Source organism: Colobus angolensis, unplaced genomic scaffold (genome assembly GCF_000951035.1).
Source record: "Colobus angolensis palliatus isolate OR3802 unplaced genomic scaffold, Cang.pa_1.0 Scaffold37, whole genome shotgun sequence".
NCBI classification, from domain to species: Eukaryota; Metazoa; Chordata; class Mammalia; order Primates; family Cercopithecidae; genus Colobus; species Colobus angolensis.
Genome location: NW_012117043.1, coordinates 7,555,816 through 7,575,309, shown reverse-complemented (window position 1 = coordinate 7,575,309; position 19,494 = coordinate 7,555,816). Strand labels below are relative to the sequence as shown.

The following is a 19,494-nucleotide window of genomic DNA, read 5'->3' as shown; positions in this document are numbered from 1 at the left end:
AGTCCCAGCTACTCGGGAGGCTGAGGCAGGAGAATGGCGTAAACCCGGGAGGCGGAGCTTGCAGTGAGCTGAGAACCGGCCACTGCACTCCAGCCCGGGCGACAGAGCGAGACTCCGTCTCAAAAAAAAAAAAAAAAGAAATTCCTTATTTGCCCTATGTCTGGTCTTTGTGAGGAAGAAGATAAGGTTTCAGACGCAGTCTCTACCTGTGAGGGAAAATTGCAGAGTTTTCATAGATGTAGATATTGACTTCCTGGCTCATTCATGTTTAGGTCGTCCTTGTCAGTTTTACAAATCCCACTTCTATTTCTGTATTCATGCTAACAGGGCATCTCACCACCACTTATGTGAGCTCACAAAAGTAACAACTAGGAGCTCTAAGATGATTTATAATGTTTAGAAATCATAGATATTTAAAGCAACAGGGGATTTTATCCTATTCATCCAGTGTTCTACGTTAGAAATCTTCAAACCCTGCATATTTGTAAAACTCCTGTTTATTTTAGGAATAACCTGAGCCCCTCCACATTGAGTGTGTGGCATCTTTCCCTTCCTACCTTCCTAAAAGTATTGTCTGCCTCAGGTGACCCAGTTTATAAGCAATTTTAACAGGTTTTTAAATAAACAGAAGCCCCTGAAATACAGACAAGTCAAACCAGGCCACTTTCCCAATTAAAGTATCTTGAAGAGAATGTGCAGTCATTTGGGGACCTGTACAATGTGCTACATTGTCAATTCACTTCTTCATTTTAAACAACCCCACCTCATACCAGCTTGCTGCAGATCTCTTGAGAACTCCACAGAAGCATACTTTAAATATCAGACATTTTTCTTTAAAACATCTGGGATTCTCTTCAAGTGCTGGTAACTGAGGTTTATGTACTGGTGTGTCCATGTGGGTAAGAAATATTTACAGATACGGAATTTGCTTTTTAAAAAAAACATAATTTTTGTGCGTCTTGCTGTAATCTTTGCAGGCTCTGCAATCTTTACAAATGTCTTTGTAAAGACATTTTCTTTGAGCTTCTGTGAAGTACATTTCTATGATGCCATATATTCTAGGTTTAAGTGCAAAAAAAAAAAAGAGAGAGAGAGCAAACAGCTTATCAGCAATCAGATAATTATTCACAGTGTCTTTTGTTGCTGTTGTGCTGCTTTGTTAGCATAACACCCTCTATGCTACCAGTAATCCATTTGTTTCCAGAATTTACTTGGGACACACAACTTGGGAAGAGTTTACTATGAACCCATTAAAGATCGACATGGAAACATACTCATAGTCACCATCAGGGAGGTGGAGATGCTTTATTCATTTTTTAATGGCAAATGGATGCAGATCTCAAAGCTGCAAAGCCAGAGAAAGTCTCTATCAACACCTGAGGAGCCAACAGCGTTAGACATTTTACTGATAACCATCCAGGTACGTAGTTTTTTTCTTAATTCCCTGGTACATTTAAGGTTCCAAACACAATTATTGAAGGTCTAGTGAAATATAGCAAGAGCCATTTACATATGTAATGATGGAGTGGAGAGGGTCCAGAGACATGTTGTCGCAAATGCAGCTTATTTTTTATTTATCACTCTCTAGATCTGTAATTCATTCGGCAATACAAATCGTGGGCACCCAATAAAGCATTTTCATGCCCTGGCCAATGAGCCAAAAAGAAACATTGAGGCCAGGCGCAGTGGCTCATGCCTGTAATCCCAACACTTTGGGACCGAGGTGCGTGGATCACCTGAGGTCAGTAGTTCAAGACCAGCCTGGCCAACATGGTGAAACCCCATCTCTACTAAAAATACAAAAAAAAAAAAAAAAAGCTGGGTATGTTGGTGCATACTTATAATCTCAGCTACTTGGGAGGCTGAGGCAGGAGAATCACGTGAACCTGGGAGGTGGGTTGCAGTAAGCCAAGATCATGCCACTGCCCTCTAGCCTGGGCAACAGAGTAAGACTCCATCTCAAAAAAAAAAAAAAAAGAAAAAGTAAAGAAACATTGAGACAAATTAATTGAGTAGGGGATAGGGAAACTCTAGATAGTGTAATCAAAACATTAAACCAATATCTGAACGAACTGTAATAATAATACATTTCTAAATTGTATATATATGTGTGTGTATTTGTGTGTGTGTGTACATGCGTATGTATGTACAAAAACACCCTCACACATATTTACTCCTGCATATTCCTTACAATACTCCCTTGGGACAGACAGGCATGATTAAGTCCATTTTAGGAATGAAATAACTAGAGGCTGGGTGCAGTGGCTCACACCTGTAATCCTAGCACTTTGGGAGGCCAAGGCAGGCAGGTCACCTGAGGTCAAGGGGTTCAAGACCAGCCTGGCCAACATGGTGAAACCCCATCTCTACTAGAAATACAATAATTAGCCAGTTATGATGGCAGCTGCCTGTAATCCCAGCTACTCAGGAGGCCAAGGCAGAATTGCTTGAACCTGGGAGGCAGAGGTTGCAGTGAGCCAAGATCACACTACTGCACTCCAGCCTGGGTGACAGAGTGAGACTCCATCTAAAAAAGAAAAGAAAAGAATAGAAAGAGGGAGGGAGGGAGGTTGAGAGAGAGAGAGAGAAAAGAAAAGAAAAGAACTAGAACTCAAAGAGGTTGAATGACATAGGGCTACACACAGAGGCAATTTAGTGAAGCTAATGAGGCTTTGATGTCCTTTCGCCTTCACTTGTACAAGCCCTTTCCAGGTCCTCTCAGGGGCCATAGCAATTTTGCATTCATGACTTTCTGTTGTTTTCCTTAAAAAAGACACCGGAAAGTATATCCACTTGCGTCTCCACAAAACTTGATTTTGTCCCTTGGCACACAGCTAGAAAATGGCAAAGCTGAGGCTTCAGTTCCTATCTTCGGATTGGAAGCAGGCTTCTTTCTGCTATATTATATCACATTCTGAGGTAAAAGTCAGGATTTTAGTGAGTGGGGGACAGGAGATGAAATAAAGGATAAAAGACTTACTTGAATACTGAATATCCACCAAAATTCAAAATCCAGGTAGCTTCTATGCAGCCGTTGGCCTGGATGGTGGAATTGGGACACCAACCCTTGTATGCTCCTGAGTCCAGCACGTTCTCTCGGCCTCACACCTTTTTTGTAAACATGGGCTTCAAACTGTTTCTTTTTTGCTTTCTTTCCTTGTTTTTGTTTTTTGTATTTTGTTTTTTTTTAACCAGGTGATAGGAATGAATTGTATAGGACACTTCGGTTAGGTAGAAAAGCTGTCAGAAACATCTACACTGAGGCCCACGCAAGCAGTGGCATATCCACAGATAGCCAACCTGGAGTAAGGGAGAAGGAAGGACCTAGTTGCACAGAAACAACCCAAATCTGAGCTTCCATCCCAGGAGCCATTTGTGGTCACCCTAAACAGCTAACTTAGTTTCTAAGTTACTTTCATTCCCTGCCAAGGGGTGGCAAGTACAATAATCTCATTTTTTCATTACTCACACTGGCCCAAACCAGGACAAAGGCCAGTGCAGCAAAGGTAAGCTAATTGGTCAAAGCCAATACCTCTGGATTTAATTTTGTGGAATTTGGGTTCACAGGGAATTGACAGAGAGTATGGGCTTGTGTGAAGCAGGTGGGGGCAGGGAACACAGACACATTTGAGGCTCCCCTCTTCACCTTTTATAAGCAAGTGCTAAAAGAAACATTTAAAAAATCATAATAAATTGAGCTTTTACAGGGTGACTAATACACTAATCCCCTATAGGGATAAACTAGGGTCTGGGCTACCTTTGCTCCTAGAAACACAGCACAGGCCTCAGCATGATATAATACCTGGTTTCTCCTAGACTTATTACATTAAAAATGTGTTACAGGTGCAGAAAAATTCCAATCTGGTGAAAGGTTGTTAGAGAAGGAAACCAAAAATAGAGGCAGGATTGGGTTTCCACATAGATCCAAGTGGAAAATTTACCCCCGCTGACTGGCACATTCCCACCTGATGTCATTCCCACCCAACCCCCCTCTCACTTCTCCTCCTCCTACTTCTTCTCTCTCCCCTCCTTCCCATACAAGTCTCACACTAGAGAAGAAATGGGAAATAAAACTATGAGGGATAGTATCCAATCCCTCCTAGACTTAAGATTTAATTATGTCAGGAGTTGGCCCCACCAATTCAACATAAAGGGAGAGATAGGTCTTGGTGGTATCCAAAGCAGGCTGGCAATTCCCACAATAACAGGCCACAGACCACTCTCTTTTCTCAGCGGTAGTGGAGTGATGACCACCAGGCCTTCTCCTTGGAAGCCTGGGCTTCTTTCTGCTACATCACATCACATTCTGTGCACCGCTTTGAAATCAGGATGACTGGGTGTGATACCCACTCCACCCTTTCTGGTTATGTGTCCAGGGCATTATTTAACTTCTCATCCCTCACAGTTCCTCCTCTGCAAAAAAACCTACTTCATAGGGTTCTAATGAAGATAAGTGAGTTAGTACATAAATGATTAAAAGAGTAGCACAAAGTAGTGCTCAATAAATATTAGTGAGTTTTATTATGTCTCAGAATTTTTTTTTTCATTTTTGTTTTAATTTAATTTTAAGTTCCAGGGTACAAGTGCAGGATGTGCTAGTTTGTTGCATAGGTGTGCCATTGTGATCTGCTGCACCTATCAATCCATCACCTAGATATTAAGCCCAGCATACGTTAGCTATTTTTCCTGATGCCATGATGCTCTCCCTCTCCTTGTCCCTACCAACAGGCCCCAGTGTGGGTTGTTCCCCTCCCTGTGCCCATGTGTTCTCATTGTTCAGCTCCCACTTATAAGTGAGAACACATAGTATTTGGTTTTCTGTTCCTGCATTAGTTTGCTGAGGATAATGGCTTCCAGCTCCATCCATGTCCCTGCAAAGGACATGATCTCGTTCCTTTTTATGGCTGCATAATATTCCATGGTGTATATGCACCACATTTCTTTTTCCAGTCTTTCATTGATGGACATTTGACTTGATTCCATGTCTTTGTAATGGTAAATAGTGCTGCAGTGAACATATGTGTGCATGTGTCTTTATAATAAAATGATTTATATTCTTTTGGGTATATGCCCAGTAATGGGATTGCTGGGTAAGATAGTATTTCTGATTCTAGGTCTTTGAGGAATCGCCACACCATCTGCCACGTTATTGGACTAATTTACATTTCCACCAACACTGTAAAAGCTTTCCTATTTCCCTGCAGCCTTGCCAGCATCTGTTGTTTCTTGACTTTTTATTAATAATAATCACCATTCATGTCTCAGAAAATTTCAAGCAATGCTAGGCTGCCCTCAAGACGCACCCAGTCCACAGAGACCTCTGGTAATGGCCTAATCATCTCGCGGGGCATTTTGTCACGTTTTCTACCTTTCCATCACAACTGAGGAAAAGCTGTATAAAACTAACGATCCACGATGGGGTTTTCAAAACAGATAAGGGCTTTAACAAAATCTAGGCCCAGATTTTGTTAAAATCTATGAATCCCTAGGACCCCAGGGAAACTCCAATGTCCAGCTCCCTCAAATTCCTGACCTTCTCAAATCCTAGGCCTTCACAACAGGCCTCTCTCATTTATCTGTGAAAGAGCACAAAAATCCTCCTCACCCTTGCCTGGGAAGGAAAAGAGTTATTGTGGACAAGAGTCCCTATGAGCAAACTAATCGGCAATGAGAGTATTTCCAACAGAAAGGCCCCTCTCAGATGCTAAGTTTCTCCGACCACTCTCTTCAGGGATCACTTTAGTCCTTGGAAGCCCCACATGCAAGCTTTTTCCTGAAGCTTAATCTCTCACATGTGTACTATATATTCAACTTTCTAACACTTTGTCACTTCTGTGATATCATTTGATCCTCCTGCAAACCCAATGAGGATGAGTGAGTCATTTTGTGTCCAGTTTGCATAAGAAGCCATGAATTTCAAGGAAGTACCTTGTCAAGGTCATATCAGCCAAAAGAGGGACCAAACCCACAACTTCTGACTCCTAGGCTGATGGCTTTCCCTTCCATCATGCTGCTATACACCCCTTCCCCCTCCTTTTCTCTGCATCCTTTGTGATCCTAGGGAAGCTGTGGCGAAGCGTGTCTTCTGTTCCTTCTCATCCCTGTTTTCCTTTTCTTCTCCTTAGGCATTCCTTGTCACCTCTAGGTATTCAGTCTCTTCTTCTTACACCCTAGGTGCCCAGGACCTCTTCTTGCTTTTTCTGCTTTTTTTCCAGCACATTCCTACTCTTTCTACTCCTAAGCAGCTCCAAACACAAAGATCAAAAACTACAGGAATCAGAAAGATTGCTGGAAATGAGGCAATTGGGCTGGACTTAGGAAACAATTGGGTTCATGTAAAAACTTGTTCACCAATGTTCATAGAAGCATTATTCAGAATAGCCAAACAGTAGAAGTAAACTAGATGCCAAACAACAGACGAATCGGTAAACAAAATGTGGTATATCCATATAATGGAATGCTATTCAGCCATTAAAATGAATAACATATGATCCATGCTACGACATGGGTGAACCTTGAAAATGTAATACCGAGTGAAAGAAGCCAGACACAAAATGCTAAATGTTGTATGATTCCACTTATATGCTATGCCCAGAACAGGCAAAACCATACAGATAGAAAGTAGATTAGTGGTTTCAGGAACAGCAGGGGAAGAGATAGGGGAATGACAGCTAATGAATGTGTGGTTTCTTTCTAAAGTGATGAAAATGGTCTGGCATTAGACACTGGGTGATGGTTGCACAACCATGTGAATATGCTAAAACCACTGAATTATACACTTGAAGAGGGTGAATTTTATGGTATATGAATTATAGCTCAATTAAAATAAAAAGAAACAAGTGTAAGTAAAGACTGCATTAATCTTGTCCCCTTTAAAGACAGCAGCTCTGATTCAGCCTCAGCTAATTACAATGGAAGAATGTGGTCCCAGGCTTGAAATTTTTCAGTTTTTTGAAAATAAGTTGAAAGTCAAAAATTTTGGTAAAGTCTTTTTATTTTTATAATTTAGAAAATAATTCAGAAAATTAAATTATTTGCAGTCCATATAATCTTGGTCCTACAAAGACCACTAGCCACCATTTTGTCACCTCTACCATCGTGGATGGTTGAGCTTTCATACTCCATCCAACAAAATAAAAGTGCTGTAGTTATTGAAAAAGCAACTACCTATTGTTCCTCTAACAAGCTCTCAGGATCTCTGATCAATGACGAGAAGGTGGATATACCCTTCCTAGTCACTGTGCAAGGACAGCATATTTTCTCCTGAAAGACAAGTCCCAGACCCCACCTCCTCTGGTCTTCTCACTTCACATTTAATGAATATTTTTTTCGGTGTCAACTAGGTGCCAGGCACTCTTCTAGGTGCTACAGAAAAAACAAATGAATAAGTCAAGGTCCCTACTCTCAAGGAGTTCAGTCAAAGGAAGACAGACAGTTTTGTAAACAAATCAAGGTAATACAAGACAGAATTAAACTAGAGCCTGATAGCAGTACAAACGGTGTACTATGGGGAACACAGACAAAGCAGCTATTAATTCTGCCTGAAAATAACAGGGAAGGCATTGCAGAAGAGGTGGCATTTGGCTGAGCCATGAGAGTAGTTAAGTTAACCAGATGGAAAAAAAAAAGAAAGAGAAAGAACAAAAAGAAGGAGAGAAGAAGGAAGAAATTAAATAGATGGAATTAAATTAAATTGAAAGCATGATAAAGAAATGAGGCAGAAACTGGAGGAGTGGCTTTCACCCTCCCTTAGGCCCACAATGGACCTTCCACAGCTTCTTATGGCCTCTATGATGCTGGGTGAGAAAAACTTGCTTACATAATTCTCTCACACTGAAATGTGAGTTCCATGAAGGGAAGGATCGTGTTTTATTCATCTCGGTATCATCAATATCCTAGCCACAATGACTGATACATAGTAGTGCTCAGTAAAAGTTGGTAGAATGAGTGAATTTGTGAAACAACAAACAATCAGAACAGAGAGATTAGGGCATGTATGGGGAAAGGGAAAAACAATCCATTTTGACTAGAGATAAGGGACACAAAAGGGCTATAGTGGAAATGGAGGTTATGAAAGCAGATTAGAGGTCAAATCAGGTAATATGTAGAACCACAGGCATTCAATTTGGTGTTCCAAGGCCTTTTTAGGCTGGGTGCAGTGGCTCACACCTACAATCCCAGCACTTTGGGAGGCTGAGGCGGGTAGATCACCTGAGGTCAGGAGTTCAAGACCAGCCTGGGCAACATGGTGAAACCCCGTCTTTACTAAAACTACCAAAATTAGGTGGGCATGGTGGTGCATGCCTATAATCCCAGCTACTTGGGAAGCTGAGGCAGGAGAATCGCTTGAACCCAGGAGGCAGAAGATCAAGCCACTGCACTCCAGCCTAGGTGACTCCATCTCAAAAAAAAAACAAACAACAGATGGCCTTTCTAATGTATCAGATTATGTGGATGAGATAGCTTCTTTCCATTCCCATACATTTCGCAGGCTCCAAAACATTTTAAAGAAGGAAAAATGACTACATAAAGGCAAGAAAACACAGAGTAGATGCTCAATGACAGTCTTTCCAAAAATTGAATGAAAGAGTGAATTACTTTATCCCAGAATGCTGTTGGTTTTTATATAACCACAGTGTACTTCTAACTCACATTCTATGTGTGGTCAGTTCTGACCCCCACATGTTTTTCTCTGATACTCTTACCTATCCTATATTTGTAATCTTGGGTGTAGGTCTTTACAAGCACATTTTCTTATTAAGTTTCAACCCTAATTATCATAGGCTTACTTTTCCAATGCATAGGGTCATTTAGAACTTTATTACTATTTTCCAGAAAGGCAAAACCATACCAAATTTGGGACCCACAGATTTGATGCACACATTCTTGATTTCTTTGTCCAGAATGTCAGTAAATAAGCTGAACAGACTGGTCCTCAGGACCAATCCCTACTGGACCATCACTCAATAATATGTCTACTATTTATTCACCACCTCCGTTATCTACAAATCTCCCACCCAGATATTCAACTTGTTAAAAGCAATGTGGTCCAGATTCTATTTTTCCCATGTTATCCAGTGTAACAGATTACACTGGAGACTTCTCCCTGGTCTTGGAATCCTGTTCTATTGCTATAATAAATTAAGGTAATCTGTATGGTTTGCTCTTCACAGAACCATGCTGACTCCTCTTTAGTGTCTCCAGATTTCCTGGATGACTGCAAATTGATTGTTTGATGGTTCTTTCTCATTTCTCCTAAAGATCAATAAGTTGGCGGTCTTTAATTACTAGGGTCATTCTATGTTTCTCCCCTTCCTGTTTCAAAGACAGCCATATTTGTCCTTTTCTGGTCTTTAGGGACTTCTCCAGTTCTCCATGACTTCTCAAAAATAATGACCTGTGAGTCTGTAGCCACATCTGCTTGTTTAGCAAGTATCCCTAGGGTGCATATCATCAAATTCAGTGGAGTTGAATACTTCCATTTTTCCTTCCCTCATTAACCATTTCTCTCCCTTTGATTAGTGTTCATTTCCCAAATTCTACCTTGACTGAATTTATTGTAGTCAACTACTTACTTGTGATCTAGGCTGAAGAGACAGGATAGAAGACATTAAAAAGTTCAGCCTTATCCATCCTGGTACTAATAAGAATTCCTTCTTGATCATGAGATCAAATTTTTTTCTAGCCTGTTTTTTTTTTTTTTTTGGCCAAGTGATCTTTTTAAAAATTGTTTAGATTTTGCTTTTCTGTACATGCTCATTAGATGTTTCTCCCAGTTGTGACCATTCTTATTCTATCCCTCTTCTACTATTCCCTTATGTTCTGTTTAAGGTATCTGGCCTAATTCTCCATATGTTGTGTACCTATTTTATACAGAAAAGCACTGCATACTAAGGACACAAAGCAATGAGAAACATAGCCTTACCATAATTTCACAGTACAGAAAAGTACTGGGTACTAAGGACAGAAAGCAACGAAAAACATAGCCTTACCATTAATTTCACAGTCCAGTTCAAGAAAATAACATGAAAGAAGAAAAATATAAGTACTCCTTCTGCTGTATGCCAACATTGCCTCTATTATAAAACTGATTTCAATATATTGTGATCATCTGTTTACTTGTCCTTTTTGACCCCCTCAAAAGTAGGGATGACATCATATTCACCTGAAACCCCAATGTCTCACATGGTACCTGACACATTATACGGACTCAATATGTGTTTGATAAAGGATGAGACAGAGGAGACAATACATAATAACATCTGTTAGATGTTGCAGATGGCTAATTCTACAGAGGAAAGATCACTCCTTCAGAGTATGATGGTCAAGGAAGATCCCATACTTTTCCATTCCATAGAGAATTCTATAGACATTTCAATGTTTGTTTTCTCACCTTCCCTGAATTTAATGGTAGAGTTGATTCCCTTTACCTTACCCTTTCAAAAAAAAATCTATTTTCATTAGTATTATTTTTAATTGACAAATTATATTTGAATATATTTGTGGGGTACAAAGTGATGTTTTCATATATGTATACAATGTAGAATGACTGAATCAAGCTATTATAACATATCCATCACCTCACTTACTTACCATTTTTTTGTGGTAAGGCACTTGAACTTTACTCTCTTAGTTATTTAACCCTTGTTTTTTTTGAAAACCAGGATATGCTCTAACCTACAGGAAACTTTCTCCCATAATAAGTGTACTAGTCCATTTTCACATTGCTATAAAGAACTACTTGAGACTGGATAACTTATGAAGAGGTTTCATTGAATCACAGCTCTGCAGGCTTAACAGGAAGCATGCTTGAGAGGCTTCAGGAAACTTACAATTATGGCAGAAGGTGAAGGGGAAGCAAGCATGTCTTACCATGGCAGAGCAGGAGAAAGAGAGTGAGGCAGGAAGTGCCACACACTTTGAAACCATCAGATCTTGTGAGAACTCACTATCATGAGAACAGCAAGAGGGAAATCCACCCCCATGATCCAATTACCTCCCACCAGGCCCCTCCTCCAATTCAACATGAGATTTGGGTGGGGACACAAATCCAAACGTATTAATAAGTTACCTGAGTCACCACTCCTAACTTTGTGTCACAACCCCCACTGCCTAAATGTAAAAAGTTGTACCTTCTGATATGGGGGGATGGTATCTGAATCTTGTAATTATTCATTATCTGAGTCCCTGCAGTTGTATAGAGAATCAAAAGTCACAACCCAAATAGTTCACTGGAGAACTGACCACATAAAAAACAAGATTCCATTTAAACATCCCTGTACTTAACTTGGTTGACACTTACTATTGAATCAACAGCTTTGTTCAGTCTCTGCCGCTTTTGGAATATTATGATGTGACAATATAATGCAAATTCAATGAAAATCCATTACAGGGAAAAATTTAAAATTTTGCAAAAGATACAGAATTCAGTGAAGCTGATGATGCAGAGACCTAATCAAATAACATGCAAAGTCACTGACAACTGAGAATCTAGAAGTGGTAGACCAGTTAAGGATTGCAAAACATAACACGAACAAGGATTTCATAAGAGTGTGACTTGAATATCAACATTTTGTAAAAGATGCCAGGAAAAAAAAATGTGAAGACTTCAAATACTTTTACAAACATTATCTTCTTCATGGTTACATTTTAAAAGTCAAATATAAGTAGTAGCATTTTAGCTATCATACAATTTAGTTTTAAAAATTAAGCCAAAAAAGAACCAGTGGTTGAACCATTCTTTCTTCATTCTCAGAATTAGTGCATAATTATAGCTACAACTTAAATGTTAACATAAAATTCAATAAACCTCTTGGCAGTACCTTTTTAATTTTCAAGGTAAGGAACCTACTTACTGTAAAATGTGGATTCTGTTTTAAATCCTTTTACTTAAACGACTTTTCCATTTTAACAATCCAGAAATTACAAAGCTTCTGTAACTGTTCTGTCCGCTTTTACACTTGCAAATATCTGTTTTCTCACAGCTAAACATTAAAATCGTCAAGGACAGAAATTATCAACTCTATTTTTCTTTATTAGCTGCCTCCACCACCACCTGTTCCCAAACAGAACTCATACATCTATGCTGGCACAGAAATCTTAGGCAAATAAGCATATAGAATATATTAAAAACTGATTACTGGCCAAGAGGAGAATTCCCCTGAAGGTAACAGTAGCTGTGCCACCACTTCCCCAGCATTCATGGTATACCTGAGGTTTCTCACCTAATTACTTAGTGACAGCTCCTTTCATCCATGACCAGCCTGCCTTAGAAAGGAAAAGGTTTTGAGATTTTGAGATTGCCCTTCAAGGTGTTTTCTTTTTTTCTTTTTTTTTTTTTTTTTTTACTCTACAGGATATTCTCTCCTATCACAAAAGGAGTCATCAGCGTCTCTCTCCTGGATTATATCTGGGTTACCTAAAGCTCTGTAGCTCTGTGGATCAAATCAAAGTTCTCGTTACCCAAAAGTTGCCCAACATTCTCTGCCACGTAAAGATCCGTGAAAACAATAACATTTCTAGGTAAGTGATCAGGAGTTAAGATCTTCCTTGTGATGAAACAGTGGCTCAAATGACCAACTTGATGTTCCAGAAGGAAACTGAAGTGTTACTTCCCAGTGCAGATTTTACGGTGAGGCGTCCTCAGGTGCCACACTGGAGCAGGGCAGAGCTTAGTTTTGGGTTTTTTTGTTTGTTTGTTTTGTTGTGTTTTGTTTAGTTGTTGTTGTTGTTGTTGTTGTTTGAGATGGAGTTTCACTCTCGTTACCCAGGCTGGAGTACAATGGCACAATCTCAGCTCGCTGCAACCTCCGCCTCCCCGATTCAAATGATTCTCCTGCCTCAACTTCCCAAGTAGCTGGGATTACAGGTGTGTGCCACCATGTCCAGCTAATTTTGTATTTTTAATAAAGACGGGGTTTCGCCATGTTGGTCAGGCTGGTCTCAAACTCCTGACCTCAGGTGATCCACCCGCCTCAGCCTCCCAACGTGCTGGGATTACAGGCGTGAGCCACCGTGCCCGGCCAGAGTTTAGTTTTAACGCTAGAATTAGGAGAGCTTGCCTGATGGTTGGTGGAAGGCATGAGCCCATTAAAGAGGACACTGTCCTTTCACATTCCTCTCTGCATTACTCATGGTACAACCACTGATGTTCAGTTGGTTACTGAACAGCTGACCTTTTCTTTCAACATTGCTATTTCCAGGATATTTTCTGTATAATCTAAAACAGTCATGTTCTTTTTGTTTTCTGTTTTTATATATGGCCTATAGGAATGGGTTTTATAGAGCCAATGATTCCCCCTATCTTAAAATATCTCCTCACCCTCATTCTCCCTAACTCTAACCCTCTGGCCTGAGGACCTTGTATGTTTTCTGCAACCCTTATAATTCTCTATGGAAGAAAAGAAGTAACAAGGCCTGAGCTTCTGGAAACTTGCTCTACGGTTTGGCATTTGGTGAATTACCCTGTTAGCTTTGGGAAAGTTGCCCAATCTTGGTAATCTGGCTCAACTTTACAACCCTCATAGCAGGCCTCTGAAAGTCTGCTATAATGAACTGAATTGTGCTCAACATAAAAAAAGAAAGAGAAGAAAAGAAAAAAAGGAAAGGAAGGAATAGACAAGAAAAAAAAAAAAAGAAATTATCCAGAGTTCTTCAGACCTCAAAGGGCATAAACTAGATACTCCCAAAGAGTATAAACTAGATTCCAGTTACACTCATGGATTTGCTTAGCCAAAGGAGACTCTAATTTGGTCGTTTAAAATGTGATCCCTAAAGTGGCAAGACTTTATCAACTCTAATGTCTCACTAGGTTTCTTAAGTATTGCTTGATGACAATGGAGGAAATGAGGAGGAGGAGGAGGAAGAGGAGGAGGAGGAGGAGGAGGAGGAGGAGGGAACTCACTACCATATTCTCTCCTTTCACTTACCAACTACACCTGGATTTTAAGTCTGCCATCTGGTGGTCACTGCCACAATCAACATTCGTTATCACCTCAGTCCTTCCCAAAAGGTTACATGGTTCATTTGTGGGTTGACTTAGTAATAATTACACTCATCCATTTTCTAGATTTGTGTCTTAAAGGCTTGGACTCCATCTCCTAGTGGTTATACCAATGAATTTTCCTTTGCCAAGGATCCAGATTTTGTTTGTACAAAAGATTCCAGTAGCCTTTTCTCTGTCAGTTCCATCTCCTTCATCCTTCTAGCAGAAACTGATTAGTGGTAGGTGTTTCACGATAGTCCTACCAGTAATTTATTTTCTAACTTGATTACAAACCTTATTTTAGCCTTGTTGTCCTTTAGGTTTTATGAGTGCATGTGCTAGTCACAAAACTCTCATTTTGTTCCATATCAGTGATGGGAGAAAAAAAAATAGTTCCCAAGCAGGTTCTCAAAGATTTCAATTATCTGTGAAGCCAACAGTATGCCCAGATTGAAGTAGGATTTAATTTTGAGGTTTTTTTTTTTTCTTACTGGGACAAAGGGTAAATTTTCCATAGTCTTGTCCAGTGTGAGACTTGAAATGAAACAGATATCGTGAAAACAGAAACTTTTCTAAGAGGGTAGTTAGTTAAAAGAGAGTGGTTTTTGATGAAAAGCTCATGCCACAATCAATTTGGTTTTCTGACCCACAGATTGGAGCCCAGGCTGGTAGAGCCCTTTGGGGAAAGCCTCGGAGAGTTTTCACTAGGGTGGGAACATATGTCAGCACCTCCTCTCTTTCCATCCCCTGAAAGGAGGGCTTTCCTTTCCTCTCTAGCCTGCTCCTGAGAGCCTACTGCTGCTCCCTGCAGAGTTCGAATGAGAAACTGGGCCAACTGAATGTGTTTAGAGACTTGTGCTAAAAGACCTGTGGAAGCAATGTTGCCCAAGAGGCATTTACCTTGATCTTTTCAAGCTCCTTTTGAAGAGCAAGTCTTTGGGGGCGAACCAGATGTGCTTTCCCCGCACTGCCATTCTTTTCCCTTCCCTTCTGTGTGACATTTGGAAAAGTTCATTAGGAAGGATTATAGAGCATGCAGAATAAAGACACAGATGACTGGTTTGTAAGGAGGATAGAAGCAGTGATATGCGTCCCTTGGTTCCTTTTATTGGAATTGTCTGGTGTTCCTGTTTGTGATTCTCCTCAAACTTTTGGAAGGGGAGAAAAACCAAAATATCCTCCATGATTACAACAGGCCAGGGTTGAAATGTGCCAAGTGGTTTGTTGCCTGAGTTGGACCAGAGTCCTGTGGTTACTAAACTGCAGAATTAGCCAGCAGATGCCCCTGTGGTAAAATGTAGGATCTTAGAATTTACAGGGGATCTGCAGAGAAAGAAAAATGAGGACAGTCAGGAAATTATTACAAAATATTTGAGAACCCCAATCTCGAAAACTGATTCATACAAATTAGGCCTGCTCTTCTGAGGTATATGTGGTTTAATAGGTGAACTAAGCTGAAATTAGGAAGAGATCATTTTAAGCTCCATTTGGGTGGCAAAATGTTCAAATTTCATGAATTACACTGAGTTTTAACCACCGAGTATTGGTTATCCAGGTTCTGGACACATACACTAAGAAAGTTCTGAGCCGTGTTCTGAACTTTTGTTGTATTTCTAATTTTAACTTGACTCAACATACAGAGAGGAATGGGAATGGATCCAAAAACTTTCTGGCTCTGAATCTATGGAAAGTGTGGATCATACTTCTGACTGCCCCATGCAATTGTTCTTCTACGAGCTCCAGATGGCAGTGAAAGCTCTCCTTCAGCAGATCAATATACCTCTACACCAGGTACTAGACTTTACCATTTTTATCTTCTTTTTTTATGGCTCATGGAAACTGCATTGTAACATTAAGTGGGGTGTGTGTGTGTGTGTGTGTGTGAATTTTCCTTTACTTAAACACCACTTTGCATGTCCATGCACGTTTTGAATTGATGCCCACAGGTAGACACAGGCTGCACTTCTGCTCTTTTCCTCCAGCTCCTCTGCATTGGACCTCTTCCATGTTTTCTGGACCCCACTGTACTATGGTCTGGTCGGAAAAAAAAAAAAAAAAAATCAATGACTAGTCTACCTTGAAAGACAACCAGGCTCAGCTTCAAGGCTTCAAGATAGCATAAAGCAAAGAGAACATATGAATAAATAAAGGTGTATTCACATGTACAAATGATTTCTCTAAGAATAGAAGGATGATGGTGGTATAATCTACAGCAATGTCCCAAGGATATGCCATGCTATTTTTTCCTAGAGAATTTTCTGTCAAACTTATTGTCATATCTAAATCAAAATATACAAATCTAACCTCCACTAATAAGCAACTTCAAGAAAAACTGTTGGCATAAAGGAGAATAGTAAAACTTTGTTAGGCTCTGCCCAATAGGTTAACATGAGGTAGCATTATTGAATTTTTTGGGGGGGGCCTATGTTCATCAATCCTGCCTTCCTCCCCAAAACACACACACACACACACAATGAACCGAGTTTAGCCTGTTAACTGGGAGACCATTATAGGAGTGATTGGCTCTTTTTAAATATAAGAGAGAACCATGAATTGGCCTCTAACCCATGGAAGCAGAAGGATAAATTAGAGTTCTAAGAATGTCCTTCCACTGGGGTGCTTTTTTGATTTTAAGTCTAAAGCAGCCAACACTAATCAAGACTAAATTGCACAAGATGCCATAAAGACAATAGGGAAGCAACTGGATTATTCTAAGGGTGGCTGTGTGTTCACTAGGAGAAAAAAAAAGTAAGAGCTCCACTTGTGACAGTAGATACTATTAAAGGGTTTCTTGGACTTAGCAGGTTTGAAGCAGCTCGTATTTCATTGGTGACTCTTGGGCTACATATACATGTTGGGAGAAGGCTGCCTAACTGCGTAAGAGTGCATACAACTTTTTTTTTTTTTTTTGGATACTTGTAAAATTTTCTCAGTCCTTGGCCAGAAACTACGTTTTCCCCCTTAACCAACTTAAATTGAAACGAGTGGATTTTTAATTCAATCCATTTTTGTTGCTTCATGTAATTATAGTCATCATTTTGAAAAGCCCACAGAATGCAATCATTTTCTGCTTTTATAAGAAGCATAAATGTTGTTTTCAGAGTTTATGTGGAACATTACTGCTTTAAATCTTGATTTTATATAGCATTATTAAATGGGCTGAACCCTAATATTTATGTTGTATAAAAATTCCAAGCTTGAAGTTGTCTAATTTTGTTAGATGTTTTATGCCAGTTTGGTGTTGTTTATGTAAGTGCCATGTTGTAACTCTCCTATTTTTCCTCCGCGCGTGTCCCTCTGCAGGCAAGGAACTTCCGCCTCTACACACAGGAGGTGTTGGAAATGGGTCACAATGTGTCCTTTCTTCTCCTGCTCCCTGCCTCAGACGACGTCTGTACAGCCCCAGGACAGAATAATCCTTACACCCCACACTCAGGGTTTCTTAACCTCCCTCTTCAGATGTTTGAACTTGGTATAGTAGCTTGTTTCACCTAGAAATATTAACCCAGCCTCCTTATAATAAAATCACAAAGTTATATCTGTTCCCCCTTGTCCCAGTGGAGGGTCAATAAATCACATGATGGCTTTGGCAACAACCCTTCCTAGAACTGTGTACAAGTCTGAGAAAAAGCAAAGCTCCAAGACTATGTGCCTGAGCAATAATTATTGAAACCTAGCAAAGGCCCAATGGAGAAGAAGGAATTCTAAACAGAAAGTTCAGTTATCAGGCTGGACTTCTTGCCTCCCTTCTGCTTTCTTAAAACATAAATATAAAAACCAATGTTTTCATGAAAAGCACTGCCCCTTCTCTCTCTCTCTCTCTCTCTCTCTCTCTCTCTCTCTCTCTCTCTCTCTCTCCCTCTTTCCCCTTCCCTCTCTCTCCCCACTTCCTTTCTCTCTCCTTTCCTCCCTTTCTCTCTCACCCTCCCCACACCCCCAACCAGAGAAAAAAAAAATAATGAAATTAAAATGTAGAGTGTGTATCACTTTGGAGGGGAAAAAAGCCTATAATTTTAAGTAGCACTGACTTATTAAATAGACTCTAAATTTCTGACAGACCATTTGAGAAATGGACAGGGTCTCCCAGGATGCAATATTGTGATTTTAATGTGGGATTCTGAATGGTGGAAGATCTTGTCCTGACTTTCAAAAATGAATAGCCTGGGCTCCAGTTTCTCTACTTTTGCAGAGACCCCTGCTGCCCACTGAGATTGTGAATAGGGAGGCTTTGTCGCCTTCCCATGCTTCATCTTGAAACAGGCCAGTAAGAGGCAATTAGCAAGAGTTCGGTCAGTTCAAATGAAATGTACAATTTGCAGGAGGGTGAGTGAGTGGGTGGGTGGAATGGAGGCAGACCCTCTTTGGATTGCTCCCCAGTCACCAGATTTAGAAGCAGACAAGGCCACTGCCTAATGTCTCATTTGAGCCCTGGGCATCTGCGTCTGAATTTATCCCTCAAGGATGATTTGCTTAAGCCTCTCAGTTTCCCTTGCTCCAAGCACTTCAGATGCCCAAAAGCTGATGAACAGCAATTGTTACTTTCTAGAGGAGGGAGTATTCTTACAAGAAGCTCAAATCAGACTTGTAGCCTGGGACTTGAGAGTCCTAGTTTCCCTATTGTATGACACTGGCAATTGCTTAACCTTTCTACACCTTTTCTGTGTCACACAATTAATCACATTGGCCATACCACTCCCAAGAGGCCTAGATGTGAATGTGACCATTTAATGAGTTCCTCAGCCAAAAAGCATTTTTAGTCTGTAATATAACAACACTGTTTGGGGAAGGGTATTTCCATAAGTGTCTATTGGGTGCCCACTGTGGAGATTTAGAGGTGAGTAAGACAAACGTTCTTTCCTCAAGGGGCTTTCGTATGGTGGCAGGAGTAAAATAAGAATACAAATTATTATAAAACAAGGAAGAATATGCCAGAGATTGGAAGTGTTAATATTGAAAGAAAGCAAGCACATTTTCTCAAAGAAGATATGAGAAAACCTTCATGGAGGGGAGGATATCTGATATGGGGTGTTGAAGAACAAACAGGATGTTAATAAACATAAATAAAAAGAAAAGCTTTCTTTTGGGGCGAGTAGAATGAGCAAAAACATGAAAACAGAAGAATTCAGAAAGAATTGGGAGGAGAAAAAGTGGTCCAGTTTGGCTAGATCAGAGAAATGTGAGGAAAAGGTGGGACATAAATCTGTACAGACAAGGTAGGGCCATATTGGGCAGTAGCTCCAGCATCAGGCTGAGGAATCTGTTTATGATAGATGGGAAGCAGGGGTCAAAAACTTCAAAGATTATTTTATTCATCCAGTGTTAGGGTAGGAACCAAAAACAGAAGAAAAAAAAGAAAGAAAGAAATACAGATATTTAAAAAAGAAAAAAAAAGTTGCCCAAAAGTAGGTAACTATTTAAATGAGAAGAGAAGTCTAGCGAATAATCTCATTGTTTTCAGCTTCAATGACTATGAGGCTATTGCCGCCTTTTTCAGAAGTAAAGAAATCAGA

General features: G+C 40.0%; 1 protein-coding gene across 2 annotated transcripts in view; it reads left to right on the top strand.

Annotated features, from left to right (window-relative positions):
• Positions 1 to 17,578, top strand: part of ANKFN1 (ankyrin-repeat and fibronectin type III domain containing 1) — a 331,563-nt gene extending 313,985 nt beyond the window's left edge. For both annotated transcript variants that reach the window (XM_011953739.1, XM_011953738.1), the window contains exons 14-17: positions 1,205 to 1,420; positions 12,356 to 12,522; positions 15,625 to 15,775; positions 17,288 to 17,578. In XM_011953739.1, the coding sequence (XP_011809129.1) occupies positions 1,205 to 1,420; positions 12,356 to 12,522; positions 15,625 to 15,775; positions 17,288 to 17,479 (726 nt within the window). In that variant the 3' untranslated portion in view covers positions 17,480 to 17,578. The remainder of the gene's footprint in view (positions 1 to 1,204; positions 1,421 to 12,355; positions 12,523 to 15,624; positions 15,776 to 17,287) is intronic.
• Positions 17,579 to 19,494: the final 1,916 nt, after the last annotated feature.